The 14,412-nt window shown below is 37.3% G+C and overlaps 1 protein-coding gene across 1 annotated transcript in view; it reads right to left on the bottom strand.

Moving 5' to 3' along the window:
• carmil3 (capping protein regulator and myosin 1 linker 3) overlaps positions 1-14,412 on the bottom strand; it is a 178,956-nt gene that overhangs the window by 117,411 nt on the left and 47,133 nt on the right. Inside the window, exons 3-5 of the mRNA XM_022677949.2 lie at positions 4,980-5,030; positions 4,809-4,868; positions 4,491-4,612 (exon numbers count right to left, since the gene is read on the bottom strand). Coding sequence (XP_022533670.2) covers positions 4,491-4,612; positions 4,809-4,868; positions 4,980-5,030 — 233 coding nt within the window. The remainder of the gene's footprint in view (positions 1-4,490; positions 4,613-4,808; positions 4,869-4,979; positions 5,031-14,412) is intronic.

Here is a 14,412-nt window from a genome sequence, read left to right as displayed (position 1 = left end):
TGCACCGCGCGACTGCGTCTGGCGGAGGCGCCGTTTCCCATTGAAAATGAATGGGATTCGTCACTGTGCGCTGTTGCGACGGAGCAGTGTAAATGCACCGTAACAGGAGAACACTGGACAAAAAAATTACTTAGAGGCCCATGGTCACTCTGGAGGAGCTGCAGAAATCCACAGCTCAGGTGGGAGAATTTGTCTATATAGTTGTGCACAGTTGTGCACTCCAAAAATCTCTCCTTTATGGAAAAGTGGCAAGAAAGGCGGCACAACAAACATGTGGAAGAAGGTTCTGTGGTCAGATGACACCAAAGTTGAACTTTTTTAGCTTAAAGCAAAGCGCTTTTTTATTGTATGGTAGAAAAGTAACAATGCATTTTTAATCCTGAACACACCATCCCCTCTGTGAAACATGGTGGTGGTAGCATCATGCTATGGGGATGCTATTTGTTTTCTTTAGCAGGAACGGGGAAGCTGGTTAGAGTTAATGAAAAGATGAATGGAGCTAAATACAGGGCTGGAAATTCTTAAACAATGCTTGAAATCCTATCAGAAAGAGACAGTTACTTCAACAAAAGTGAGCTTCTCAATTCTGCACTTGCTGTGGAGCAACTAGGGGTATAAAGCAGTGTACAGCAGTGGAACTGTGTTCTCTTGAATGATGGTGCTCCATCTATAGTCTTGGCATGAGTTAGTTAGTTAGTTGCTTCAGAATGTAGCAGAAAAAGACAGGGACTTCAACAAAAGTAGGACGAACTCTTGTTTTTTTTTTTTCATCCTTGGTTTTCGGAAAAAACAAGACAAGTTCAGGATTCCCAATACTTTTGTCCAAAAAGCAAACATTATATTAACTAATAAACTATGTATGTATGTATGTAAATCTAAAGTCAAAATAGAATAAATATTTGCTGAATTCAATAAGAAAATCTCATGAATATAGAAAGTGCTCATCTGAATGTTTAAGTATGGATCTGTGCCACTCAGGGACGGATTACCAACAAAGCCCAATGTGCACATCCTGTTTTTTTTTTTTTTTTTTTCTTTCTAGGTCACACGAAAGATGTCAACAAAATAATATCCCGCCAGCCAATGAAAATGCAGTTACAGATTTTTAAACGGATTTATGCAAATGAGAAGCAAAGCTGTGCATCAGCCAGTCAGGTTATTGAATGTGTGGCAGTAGGCTCTCAGGTCTCGCTTGTGGCCAGGCTTTTTACTCAGATCAGATTCAAGACCTGAATGCACATCGAGAAGACGATGCACCATATGGACAAAAGTTTGTGGACAGTGAATGGTGTTTAAAACACTTTAAAGTTATGGAGAACATCCCATCCCAAAAAAAAAACACTGTTCAATCCATCATTCCAAACTAGAAAGAGTATTCAACAACTGCAAACCTACAAAGAATTGGTCATGCACCCAAACCAATAGATCATGCAAGGAATACACTGGACAGAAAAGCAGCCAAGAGGTCCATGGTCACTCTGGAGGAGCTGCAGAAATCCACAACCCAGGTGGGAGCTCCACAAAATCTGACCTTTATGGAAAAATGGCAAAAAGAAATCTATTGTTGATAAAAAACAAAGCTATGAGAATTTGAGATGTTTGTCATTTGCCACAACTCATGTAGGAACACAGCAAATATGTGGAAGAAGATGCACCATATGGACAAAAGTTTGTGGACAGTGAATGTTGTTTAAAACCCCTTTAAAATTGCAGCATTTTATCAATATCAATATTTCTATTCAAGCATTACATAAAAAGGTTTGATGTTGAATAAGAATTGCCACTGAAAAGTCCTAGCGCCATATTTTAGCCATCTATAGCACACTAGTCAATTGCACATAATGCAGCTGGATTTAGGGCGTCTCTGTGCATCTTTGGTATCCTTGGTAACACAACTGTTGTGGCAGGAAATGCACGAAATGCATGTATCACAGGTGTGTTTTTTTCTGCGTAACGTGACATAAACCAATGAGTGTGCCACGTTTCATTTCCTTTAAGAGCCAGGTGTGTTTAGGAGACATTGGCGCGTTCATATCTTAACAGCGCAGCGTTTAGTGCGTCTCAGGTACTTTTGGCAGTGTGGGCAGTGTGCCAAGTCCTGCTGGAAAATGAAGTCCACATCTCCATAAAATGTTTTTTCTTTCTTTTTTTTTTTATGGGTGTATGGGCTAACGAGGTCCATGCTGCCAAAACACTCAAATCAACCAGTTCAATCAAAACATTGTAAATTTAAGTTACTGTAAAAGTTACTGTCGCCCAAACAAACTGTTTTCAATAAAACCAGTGTGTAGATTAAACCAGGGCTCATCAAAACAAACAAAATATTTGCAGACATCATGTTTTACTACACTAAAAGTCCATTTTACACTGGAGTTCTCCTTTAACTGTGTTTGTTGTTGATGACTGAGGCTTACCAGTCAATTTTAACACTGGCTTCAATAGAATTTCAATTAAAAATCCTATTCAGAACTTTTTGTACATCATTTTTTACAACATTAAGTGTTGTTACAAAGCAGCTGTAAAGAAGTTGAACCCAGAACGGGCTGTAATGTGGGCCTGAGGATTAATGCGGGCCTGAGGTGGACATGCATCTGATCTCAGTAAAAAGCCTCGCCATGGTTGAGACATAAGAGTCTGCTGTGACAAATCCAGTAACCTGACTGAGCAGAGGGAATCAGAATTTAGGGGGTGTACTTGTCGATTCGCGCGAATGTCAGTTTACAAGCACAACGGAGGTCAAGTGAAGGTCTGGGAGAGCATTAAATGAGAGAGCTGCTTATAGAAAAGCATATTAAACTGCAATTTCCAGACTATTGAGTGCACGTGAATTTAAATCGCACTTACTAATTTTAAAAGGAAATAATAATTTGTACATACAGTCCACACCTGTCCACACTAAAAGCTGCAGTTGTCCGCGTTATATAACACGGTATATATGCATAGCACATATGCATATATGTCTATGTTATTTTCATTTCAGTAATAGCGGCGCTCGGAGCTGAAGCTAGCATTATAGGATGTAAACAGAGGTTTTCAATGAGCTTGTTGTGCACTTTTTAAGTTATTAACCCTTGTGTGGTGTTCGGGTCTGTGGGAGCCGTTTTCATTTCTCATCAAATGATACTAAAAATATATTTTTTTCTAACTCAAACTCATTGGCATTGGCTCATTTTTTGTGAAAAACATATATCAAAACACATTTTCGATAAACACACACTGTACACCCCCATCCCCCCTACACATTTATATTACATACAGTATGTTTGGCCAAGGGTTAATAAACATTGCTTCATTTGTAAATTTGAAACTAAACACATGTTCTACTCATATCTTGAGTTTAATTCATTTTCTTTTACATTTTATTAAAAAACTAATAAAAAAAGAGTAGCACTTTTTAAAAGAAATGTAACATAAGAAAGGTAAAGGGCAAATATTAACCATGTAAGCTGTGTTTATATTGCTTGCAATTTAGGTGAAGCAAGCATGTGTAAAGCATTTTAATGTAGAATTGCTTAATTTTGCTGAATTAAATACAAAAGTAACAAAGAAAACGAGTAACAAAAATATGAACACCACACAAGGGTTAATGCCTCGTTTTAAATGTCAGAGCTCTCCTGATTCTAGCAAGGAGGTGTTGAGCTACTTTGAGCTGGATAACGGTGGAAAAAGTGATTTATCTGGGCAAATTATTATGCCCCGTGTCACCCAGTCTGAAGGGTGTTTGGACAAAGTGTTAAAATTTCTGTATCTCTCTCTGAACGCTGTGGGAGAACGGAGGTGTGCTATTCATCAAAGGTAAGCACTTTTTATCATGTTTTACTACAACAAATGTCCATTTTACACCGGAGTTCTCCTTTAAAGTGATGCTGTTTCTTCTTAACCCTTGTGTGGTGTTCATATTTTTTGTTACTCGTTTACTTTGTTACTTGTATTTAATTCAGCAAAATTAAGCAATTCTACATTAAAATGCTTTACATATGCTCGCTTCACCTAAATTGCAAGCAATATAAACAGCTTACATGGTTAATATTTGCCCTTTACCTTTCTTATGTTACATTTCTTTTAAAAAGTGCTACTCTTTTTTTATTAGTTTTTTAATAAAATGTAAAAGAAAATGAATTAAACTCAAGATATGAGTAGAACATTTGTTTAGTTTCAAATTTACAAATGAAGCAATGTTTATTAGCCCTTGGCCAAACATACTGTATGTAATATAAATGGTTAGGGGGGGTGGGGGGTGTACAGTGTGTGTTTATCGAACATGTGTTTTGATATATGTTTTTCACAAAAAATGAGCCAGTGCCAATGAGTTTGAGTTAGAACAAATATTTTTTTAGTATCATTTGATGTAAAATGAAAACGGGTCCCACAGACCCGAACACCACACAAGGGTTAATGTCAGTATAAGCCTGCTGGGCTACGGCTTCAAAACTCTGGTGCATTGTGAAGGAGAAGGAAGTGACGTGTCCCGCTATTTTTGGGAAACTCACGTGTAGACGGAGTTGTTGAAGATGCGCGATAGAGCAAAGTTGACATGGCTGAGCAGCTGATCCAGGTGGTCACTTGACTGCAACCTGAGGGAGTAGGTGGACTTATCTGTTTCTATGACAACCTGAGAGAGAAAGAGAGAGAGAGAGAGAGAGAGAGAGAGAGAGAGAGAGAGAGAGAGAGAGAAAGATATAAAAAAAAAAACAGACAAGGTTGGAGATGCAGGGTTGGAGAGTTGGAACACTTCACTGAAGCACTGCTGCTTCAGTGTTCAGAGATATACTGTATATTTTTCGGAGAGTTTTTCAGTTGTATCTCACCTGGTTCTCTGGATGAGGGCTCATTGCACGGATCTCCAGGAAGTTAAAGGATTGTTCCACCTAAATCCAAAAAGAATATTATAAATAAAATGAAGACAGACTTGAAAGTCTCTCAGAACATTAGAACTATTAACTTTATTAATATTAAGACCATTAGAAATTGTTACATACCTTGGTTGGTATTTTGGGAGCCATGAGGTAAAGCCGCCAGGTTGTCAGGACCTGGAAGAGAATGAGAAATACATATAATATAACCAGAGTTGGAAAGTAATGAATTACATTTCCTCAAGTTACTGTAAGTGAGTAGATTTTATGAGTAATTTGTAATTTTTAAAGTAGTTTTTAAAATAGGTAATTTTACAAAGTAAAGTACATTTTGACACAAGTAATTTACTTCGCTACATTGGAAAACTCCCCATTACTGAGTAAAAAAAATGCTGGGGGAAAAAAAAACAATTGTCTGAATTAAAAAAAAAAATTGGCCGCACATGCACCGGCGCACGGATGCTCGCGCGTGGAAAAATGAGGCAATAACGTCCTCATGCAATACAAAATGTGCCCCGTCTGACAGAGCTGTCAGCTTTCAAAACTTCCACATCAAACATGCGAAAGTATTTGGTGTAAGTACTTTTATCATGAAACAATCTGCTTAAATGTAAAAAAAAAAAACAAAAAAAAAACATGTAAATAGCAGTTAAAGCATAGCAATGGCAAGTTAAAAAATAATAATGACCTGTAAAATACAAAAAATACAGTTTATAGTCACCTATATGACCATAACTTTTTAATAGTAAAAAACATGGATCTTAGAAACCTACACCACTTGTTTTATGCAGTGGTCTGAACAAATACTGCCTGAAAGGTCCAAATTATTATGTGGAATAATAGGTAATTATAAACAATTTAATTTATGATTTGTTTTTACTTTTTTACATCAAATAATTAAAAGTAACTATGTAACTATTCCTCAAAGTACATTTTAAATTGAGTACTTTTTACTCTTACTCGAGTAGATTTTAAGATGGGTACTTTTACTTTTACTTGAGTAGAATTTTAGCAAAGTAAAGGTACTTTCACTTAATTACAATTTTTCTGTACTTTTTCCACCTCTGGTATCCATATACTTATATCTTTGGCTCAGATACGTTTTTTTCATGCCTGCTACAGACTCAGTAGTTCTAAACTCCAACTCTTCCGTTCCCATCTATGGACAAACCCCAGTCTGGTACTACAAACCCCAGCATGCACCTGACAACATCACGTGTTTGGACCCATCCAATCGTGGCTCACTCTCACGTTCAACATCAACAACAACACGTTCAGGTGTTTGTAATTTTTACTCACATATATCAACCTGTATAAAGTCTGTTTGTTATGTATGTTATGAGGTATAGTCCCTGTTAACCAGCGATTTACTGAGTGTTTTTTTCTATTCTCTGTGTATGACCTGTGTTCGATCTTTAGACTACATTCTTCTTTGTTTGTGTTTATGATTTCCTGGTTTGTTGAACACTGGTTTTGGCTCATGGTTTCGTTTTTGGCTCTAATGTTTTTGGTTCATTGTCTCTCTGGTTTTGACCTACGCCTGTTATTCAACTACGCCATCTGTTTACATGCCCTGTAATCAAACCTCAATTTGTTTTGACCACAAATGTCGGTCCCACTTTATAATAAGTGTCCCTAAGTACTATGTAGTTACACGGTAACAATCCATGTAACTACAGTGTAACTACTGATGAAGTACACATTGTTACAGATTAACTACAGAGGTACAGGTTATGTAATTACACATGTGTATTAAGGTTAATTTTGCCTTGTGTAATTACACATGTGTACCAGGGTGAGTTTACTTACACGAGTAACAATGTGAGTGTACTTACACATGTGTAATAGTGTGTGTGATAAGTTGAGTATAAACTTATCCAACAGCTACTGTCTAGTATGTAATTGGGGCTGATTGAGTACACACACATTGTTACACATGTGTAAGTACACTTGCTCTATCACTTGTGTAAGTACACTCCCCCTATTACACATGTGTACTTAACCTTAATTAATGCACATGTGTAATTACATAACCTGTACCTCTGTAGTTAATCTGTAACAATGTGTACTTCATCAGTAGTTACACTGTAGTTACATAGATTGTTACCGTGTAACTACATAGTACTTAGGGACACTTATTATAAATTGGGACCCAAATGTCTAACTCATGTATGTACCGTTACATGTTCATGCCAATTCAGGACAAGATTCACATTTGGACTGGACAAAATTTTTTTCAATAATTTATTTCTAATTTTTTTTTTCCATTTTTCTCTCAATTTGGCTATCCAATTGTCCCACCCCTTTGGTGTCCCCATCACCAGTGGCCCTGCAACCCTAGGAGAGGGCAGGCAATCACATGCCTCCTTCGACACATGAAGTCAGTCACCCCTTTTTTAAGCTGCTGCCGATGCATCATTGCATCACAGACGCCTTGTGCCACCCGGTGCCACCCTTGACCGTGATAGGAAGAGAGCACCATCTACCCACCCGGAGGGAGCGAGACCAATTGTGCTCCCTCTGAGCGCCGGCAGCTGATAGTAGGGCTACATGAATGAATGAATGGAATCATATTATTCATAACCAGTCTAAGGTCGGGATTAAGCCTTTAATTTAAACTATTAATCTATTACGCTTCTAAATAAGACCTCAGCAACATACAGATATCATCCTAAGGTTCAGCTGACTATCTTAATATACTGGATATAGACCAAGTTATTTCATCAATGGATTATTATTGTTTTCTTCCCTGATGGCACGGCCATATTCCAAGATGACAATGTCAGGATTCATGGGGCTAAAATTGCGAAAGAGTTCAGGGTTCAGGGAGCATGAGATCATCATTTTCACACATGGATTGTGTGAAAATCCCCACAGAGTCCAGAACTTAATGTCATTGAGAATCTTTGGGATGTGTTGGATGGAGAAGAGCTGCTTTGTGCAGCGGTTGGTCAGACTCTACCATCATCAATGCTGCTGCAAATTAATTTAATGCAACACTGGATTGAAATAAATCTTGTGACATTGCAGAAGCTTATTGAAACAATGCCACAGTGAATGCGTCCCGCAATCAAAGCTAAAAGCCAATGGGTTTTTTTTTTGGTGGCAACTTTTTGTATCTTGGGTTTTTCCTGTCTGCAATCAAAACACTAGAAAAATGGTTGTACAAATACAGGCTGTCGCCCATCTGGTCTTATATAAATATACATATCTGTTCGTCAACCACCTCCAACCCTGCTGATCACAGTTTTTGACCATTGCACCGCTGTTCACTGGGTAATAGTCTGGTTGGAGGGTTATTCTCACTACAGCAGTGACACTGACGTGGCCGTGGGGGTCACACTGATAGTAAGTGTTCCAGGCACAGAAGTGTTGCTGGGGTTTTCACACATCACGTCAATGTCACTGCTCGGTTACAAGTGGTCTAGCAGCCGAACATATCCAGCCAAGAGTGGCTCTGTGGTCAAAAAACAACCAGCCTCAAAGTGCTATAGGAGGGTTAACACACAGGAAATTTGGCAGTGTTAAATCAACACTGTTAGTGTTAAATCAACACTTATAAGTGTTGATTTAACACTAACAGTGTTGATTTAACACTGCCAAATTTCCTGTGCACATGATATGTATTTAGATTTTGGGTGTAGGTTTTTAATAAGTAGCTTTAAGTGGCTTTAAATACGTCTCAATAATACTTGTTCTAGTTCTTGTGCTACTACAAACATACTGTAATTCACTGTTCCCTAGAATCTGACTACAGCAAAGACAAACAGTATGATTAAGAACATCCTGCATGATTATAGCACAACAGTGCAATGGAATTAGGCGTCCGCATTTAACCCTTAGAACACAGTGGACGGATTTTGTGTTTTCAGATGAATTACTAAAAAATAAAAAAAAAACAAAAAAAAAAACAACTGTTACAGTAGTATACTTAAAGTACAACATATCATATAATGGTTCCCTGTCCAGCTTTTTTAGAATATGTTGCAGGCTTGAACTTTTGCAGGGTATATTAATAATAATAAAACATTTTATTTTTATAGCGCTTTTCAGGATACTCAAAGACGCTTTACATTGCATAAAAAAACACAATATGAAAATACATAGTAAAATAATCAACATCATCATCATCATCATCATCAACATCATCAATACCATACAATAGAAATAAAATAGAGCAAAACAATCAATGCATAACAGATAGAAAATTAACAATTTAACGAGTTAAAAACAGATGAAGAAAAAGGGAGGAGAGGAAAAAAGAAGAGGCACACAGATAAAATATACTAAATTTGTCACAGCTTAGCCCATGTCTGTCTTGTGTTTCTCTCTCTTGTGCTCCTGCTCTCTGTTTACCTGTCATGTGTTTCCCAGCCATGTGCTTACTGCTGTGTTTTGGTCCTGTCTCCGCCCTAGCCACGCCCTGTCATCAGTTATTTGTAACCCCACCCCCTCTTGATTGATCCTCAGGTGTTTTCAGTTTTCTGTTCCCTCCTTGTGTATATAAGCCCCTTTGTTTCAAGTCTTCCTTGTCTAGTTTTTTTGTTGGTTCGTTTGCTGTCCGTGGTCTTGTCAGGTTTGTTTTGTGTCTCATGCTGCTTGTTGTTAGGTTCCTGTTTTCTAGTTAAGTCTTTTGAGTTTTGTATTCTTTGTCTAATTTTCATAGTTTATCTTTGTATTGTTTATTTTTGTTTTACATTTCCCTACACATGTTTGCTTTCAGTTTGTTTACAGTAATACTTTTGTTTATCATGTTTGTTTGTTAGTTTATTATTATTTTATTAAATATATATTTCTGCATTTACGTCCAACCCTCTCATCCGTAACAAAATTAAGCAGACAAAATATAAAATGCACTTTCTGCCCCCTCCCCCAGAAATGTATCATCAGTGTAGCTTTATTCCTAAACTATGGCACAATTTTTAACGGTGTGGGCACAAGGCGTGAAAAAAGACTGTTGACTGGGTGCAAGATAGCAAAGAGCCTCATTTTTAAGCTGGTAATATTGAGATTGATCTGACCATTTTTATATAAAACATATGAGTGTTGTAGTGTAGGCAAGGTCAAATCAGCAGGAAATACAGATTTGTACCATTTAACCAGCCAAAAGTTTAATTTGCTTTTATCGACGGGGTGCAAGATAGCAAAGAGCATCACGATGTGCCCTGCGTAGGGTGTACAATAGGGCACATAATTGTTTACTGTGTAATTCCATATATGCCCCTGAATTGTTTTTATGTATTTAATATTAATCTGCAATGTAGAAAATACAGTAAATTACATTAAAAAAGCTTGAAATGAGAAGGTGTTTGTACTGAATGTGGGTCATGTGGACAGTAGAACTAATGGCATGCGGCTACAAAAAAAGAAAAGAAAAACTCTTTGATGTTGAGCTTCCTCTTCTAGTGTGGAGCATTATGAAAATGTGTTCTAACCAGGGGTTGAAGTGGGATTTGGGAAGAAGAGGAGCCGTAGGATCCGGTGTAGTGGTGCTGCATGAAAAACTGACTCACCTCCAAATAACTTCTGAATGGATTTGTACTGTGAGCTACTGTAGGCTTGGACTGTGCTCCTGCAGCTTTGTGCTGTGCTGCTGCTGCTGCTCTGACTGTGGTTCTGGTTCTGGGCCAGAGCTAGAGAAGCAGCAGCACAGCCTGAAGCCAGAGCAGCAGCCAAAAGCCACAGTAGCTCACAGTACATATCCATTCAGTAGCCAATGTAGCATCATAATGTACTGTAGAATACAGTGGAATTGCAATGCTATTCAAAAGGAAGTTAAAGATTATCGGAAGCAATAAAGGATAAAAAATTCAAACTGATATGGGCAATATTCCCCTCCAAAAGTATCCAGGGTAATGTCAGCATACCACCAAGAAGGACCAACCACATCCAACAGGATTAACTGTGGATGCAAGAGGAGGAAGCTGTCTTTCACTGTAATTGTGTGACAATGTTTAAGCAAGTTTGAGAAAAGCATAAAGAGAAAGAATGTTGCAAAAGAAACGCTAGTTAATTTTTATACAGATGTTGGACAATGAAACTGAAACACCTGGTTTTAGACCACAGTAATTTATCGTCCTGACGGACAGTTCTGGTGGAAACAGGAGAGTTGAGGTGCACATTGAATTCTACCGTGATTTGATCAGCAGTGTTTTTATGTTTTTTTTTTATACATTCCGGGTTAGCACCCGAACATCCCTTTCAGACAGCTTCCTCTTGCAGCGTCCACAGTTAATCCTGTTGGATGTGGTTGGTCCTTCTTGGTGGTATGCTGACATTACCCTGGATACCGTGGCTCTTGATGCATCACAAAGACTTGCTGTCTTGGTCACAGATGCTCCAGCAAGACGTGCACCAACAACTTGTCCTCTTTTGAACTCTGGTATGTCACCCATAATGTTGTGTGCATTGCAATATTTAGAGCAGAACTGTGCTCTTACCCTGCTAATTGAACCAACCTTCACACTCTGCTCTTACTGGTGCAATAATTTGCAATTAATGAAGATTGGCCACCAGGCTGCTCCAATTTAGCCATGAAACCTCCCACACTAAAATGACAGGTGTTTCAGTTTCATTTTCCAACCCCTGTATGTGTGTTATGTTGTCTTTTGCTGCTCATGCAAAATGTTCCTGAGTTTGACAAAAGCACTGTCCAAATAAAACCTGTTATTCTTCTTATTAAAGTCTGAGCCCATAGTCTAAAGACCCCGAGGGCAGGGCAATAATCTTACATAAATATCATTATTGCAACGCATTTCATTTCATTGGCCGTTTATTCCCGTTCTGGAGCATACATCTCCATTAGTCAGCCCTATTGAGCGTGAAGCGAAGAGCGTAATTATTGCTCAATAAGTAAGAAACATCATTATGCTCATGAGTGGGCAGAATTTCCTAGCGATTCCCCGCGACGATCTACTGTACATGATCAGTGTTGGCATCCACCCAAGCATATTTTAATGGATGGGGGTATCAGCTATATTAAGTGCACACCTACAGCATTTTCAAATCATGAGTCATGACTTATTAAAAACTAATATATCATGGAAACAGTGTTTATAGCCAAGAGATGATAGCAAGGAACTGTTTGTCTGTTAACTGTTAGAAACAGCTCTGTAATAATGAAGAGACCACTTCAGTTTCTGAATCAGATTCTCTGATTTTGCTATTAATAGGAACAGGGGTTGGACAATGAAACTGAAACACCTGTCATCATTTTAGTGTGGGAGGTTTCATGGCTAAATTGGAGCAGCCTGGTGGCCAATCTTCATTAATTGCACATTGCACCAGTAAGAGCTGTAAGAGTTTGAAGGTTCAATTATCAGGGTAAGAGCACAGTTTTGCTCTAAATACTGCAATGCACACAACATTATGGGTGACATACCAGAGTTCAAAAGAGGACAAATTGTTGGTGCACGTCTTGCTGGAGCATCTGTGACCAAGACAGCAAGTCTTTGTGATGCATCAAGAGCCACGGTATCCAGGGTAATGTCAGCATACCACCAAGAAGGACCAAGCACATCCAACAGGATTAACTGTGGATGCTGTAAGAGGAAGCTGTCTGAAAGGGATGTTACACACTGCTTTTGGATAACTTTATGCTGTTTTACTCCTGGTGCAAAAATTCAGTTCCTTTTTGGTTTGATGGCTTGTGATCATCCATCTTCCTCTTGATTATATTCCAGAGGTTTTCATTTTGGTTAAATCAAAGAAACTCATTTTTTAAGTGGTTTCTTACATTTAATATGAGCAGCAGCCAGTAGCCAGTGGAGCTCAGTGAGTAGTGGGGTGATGTGTGCTCAATTTGGCTGGTTGAAGACCAGGTGCAATGCTGTGTTTTGAACCAGCTCTAGTGGCTTTAATGCACAGGCTGGGAGGTACAAATATAAGAATATAAGAATATGCATAGTTGCAGAATCAGCTAGATTAGGTCTGACCAGAAAAAAAAAGAAAATGCACTGAAAATAAATATGTGTAAAATTTACTTTAAAAAAGTTTCACAACTTTCTGCATTTGCTTTTTTAAAGTAAATTTAATTTCAGATAAATTTAAGTAACTTCAACTCGGTTTCAAGACTTAAATGTTACACAGAGTAAATAAGTGAACTGAAGAGTCAATCCTTTCTTTTAGTAAACTTTACTTAATTTCTGCATACAATATTACTTAATTACAAATACTTCATTTATACAATATTATTATATATAATTTTAGTTAAAACACACATTCAAATATTTACATAATCTCAAAGATTTATTTTGTAGACAGACCAAGTCTCACTGTCTCAACACATGGATGACATGTAATACATTCTTTTTAGTATACTAGTATACTATTATAATATATTACGTATAATAAATTATTTTGAGTAATATTGTATAAATGAAGTAATTGTAATTGGGTAATATTGAATGCAGAAATGAAGTAAAGTTTACTAAAAGAAAGGATTGACTGAAGTTCAGTTCACTTATTGGTACCACTTTAAAATAAGACTACCTTTATAAAGGGTTTATAAATGGTTTACAATTAGTTTATTAATAGTTACTAATTAGGTTGTAAATGCCTTAAAAAAAACAATATTAATCAGTTATAACACATTCGTAGAAAGGGCAACAATGACCTGTTGTTTGCCAAATAGTGAACCCACAACCATCTATAATGTTGCCCTTTCTATGTATGTGTTATAACTGATTATACAATCTAATTAGTAACCATTAATAAACTAATTGTAAACTATTTATAAACCCTTTATAAAGGTAGTCTTATTTTAAAGTGGTACCCACTTATTTACTCTATGTAACATTTAAGTCTTGAAACCGAGTGGAAGTTACTTACATTGATCTGAAACACTTTACTTGGATGGTCCATTTGATGGCCTCTTTGATGCTCAACTGACATTCAACTAACGTTCAACTACATGTCTATTAAATGCAAATGAACTAAAAGTTGAAAGTAAATGATTCTCTATTGAATTTAACCCTACATTCAACTCTAACCCAAACGCTTATCTTAATATTTTAGGATTGGATTTAGGGTTAGATTTTAAGTTTAGGTTAAGGTTAGGATAAGGGTTAGGTGTAGGGTTTGATTTTATGGTTGATTAAGGGTTAAGGTAAGGGTTAGGTGTAGGGTTTGATTTTAGGGTTGATTAAGGGTTAAGGTTAGGATTGGGTTTAGGGTTAGATTTTAAGTTTAGGTTAAGGTTAGGATAAGGGTCAGGTGTAGGGTTTGATTTTATGGTTGATTAAGGGTTAAGGTAAGGGTTAGGTGTAGGGTTTGATTTTAGGGTTGATTAAGGGTTAAGGTTAGGATTGGGTTTAGGGTTAGATTTTAAGTTTAGGTTAAGGTTAGGATAAGGGTTAGGTGTAGGGTTTGATTTTAGGGTTGATTAAGGGTTAAGGTTAGGATTGGGTTTAGGGTTAGATTTTAAGTTTAGGTTAAGGTTAGGATAAGGGTTAGGTGTAGGGTTTGATTTTAGGGTTGATTAAGGGTTAAGGTAAGGGTTAGGTGTAGGGTTTGATTTTAGGGTTGATTAAGGGTTAAGGTTAGGATTGGGTTTAGGGTT

This window comes from Astyanax mexicanus, chromosome 8 (genome assembly GCF_023375975.1).
Source record: "Astyanax mexicanus isolate ESR-SI-001 chromosome 8, AstMex3_surface, whole genome shotgun sequence".
NCBI lineage: Eukaryota > Metazoa > Chordata > Actinopteri > Characiformes > Acestrorhamphidae > Astyanax > Astyanax mexicanus.
Note: the sequence above shows the minus strand (reverse complement) of the source record. Positions and strands in the feature narration are given on the sequence as shown.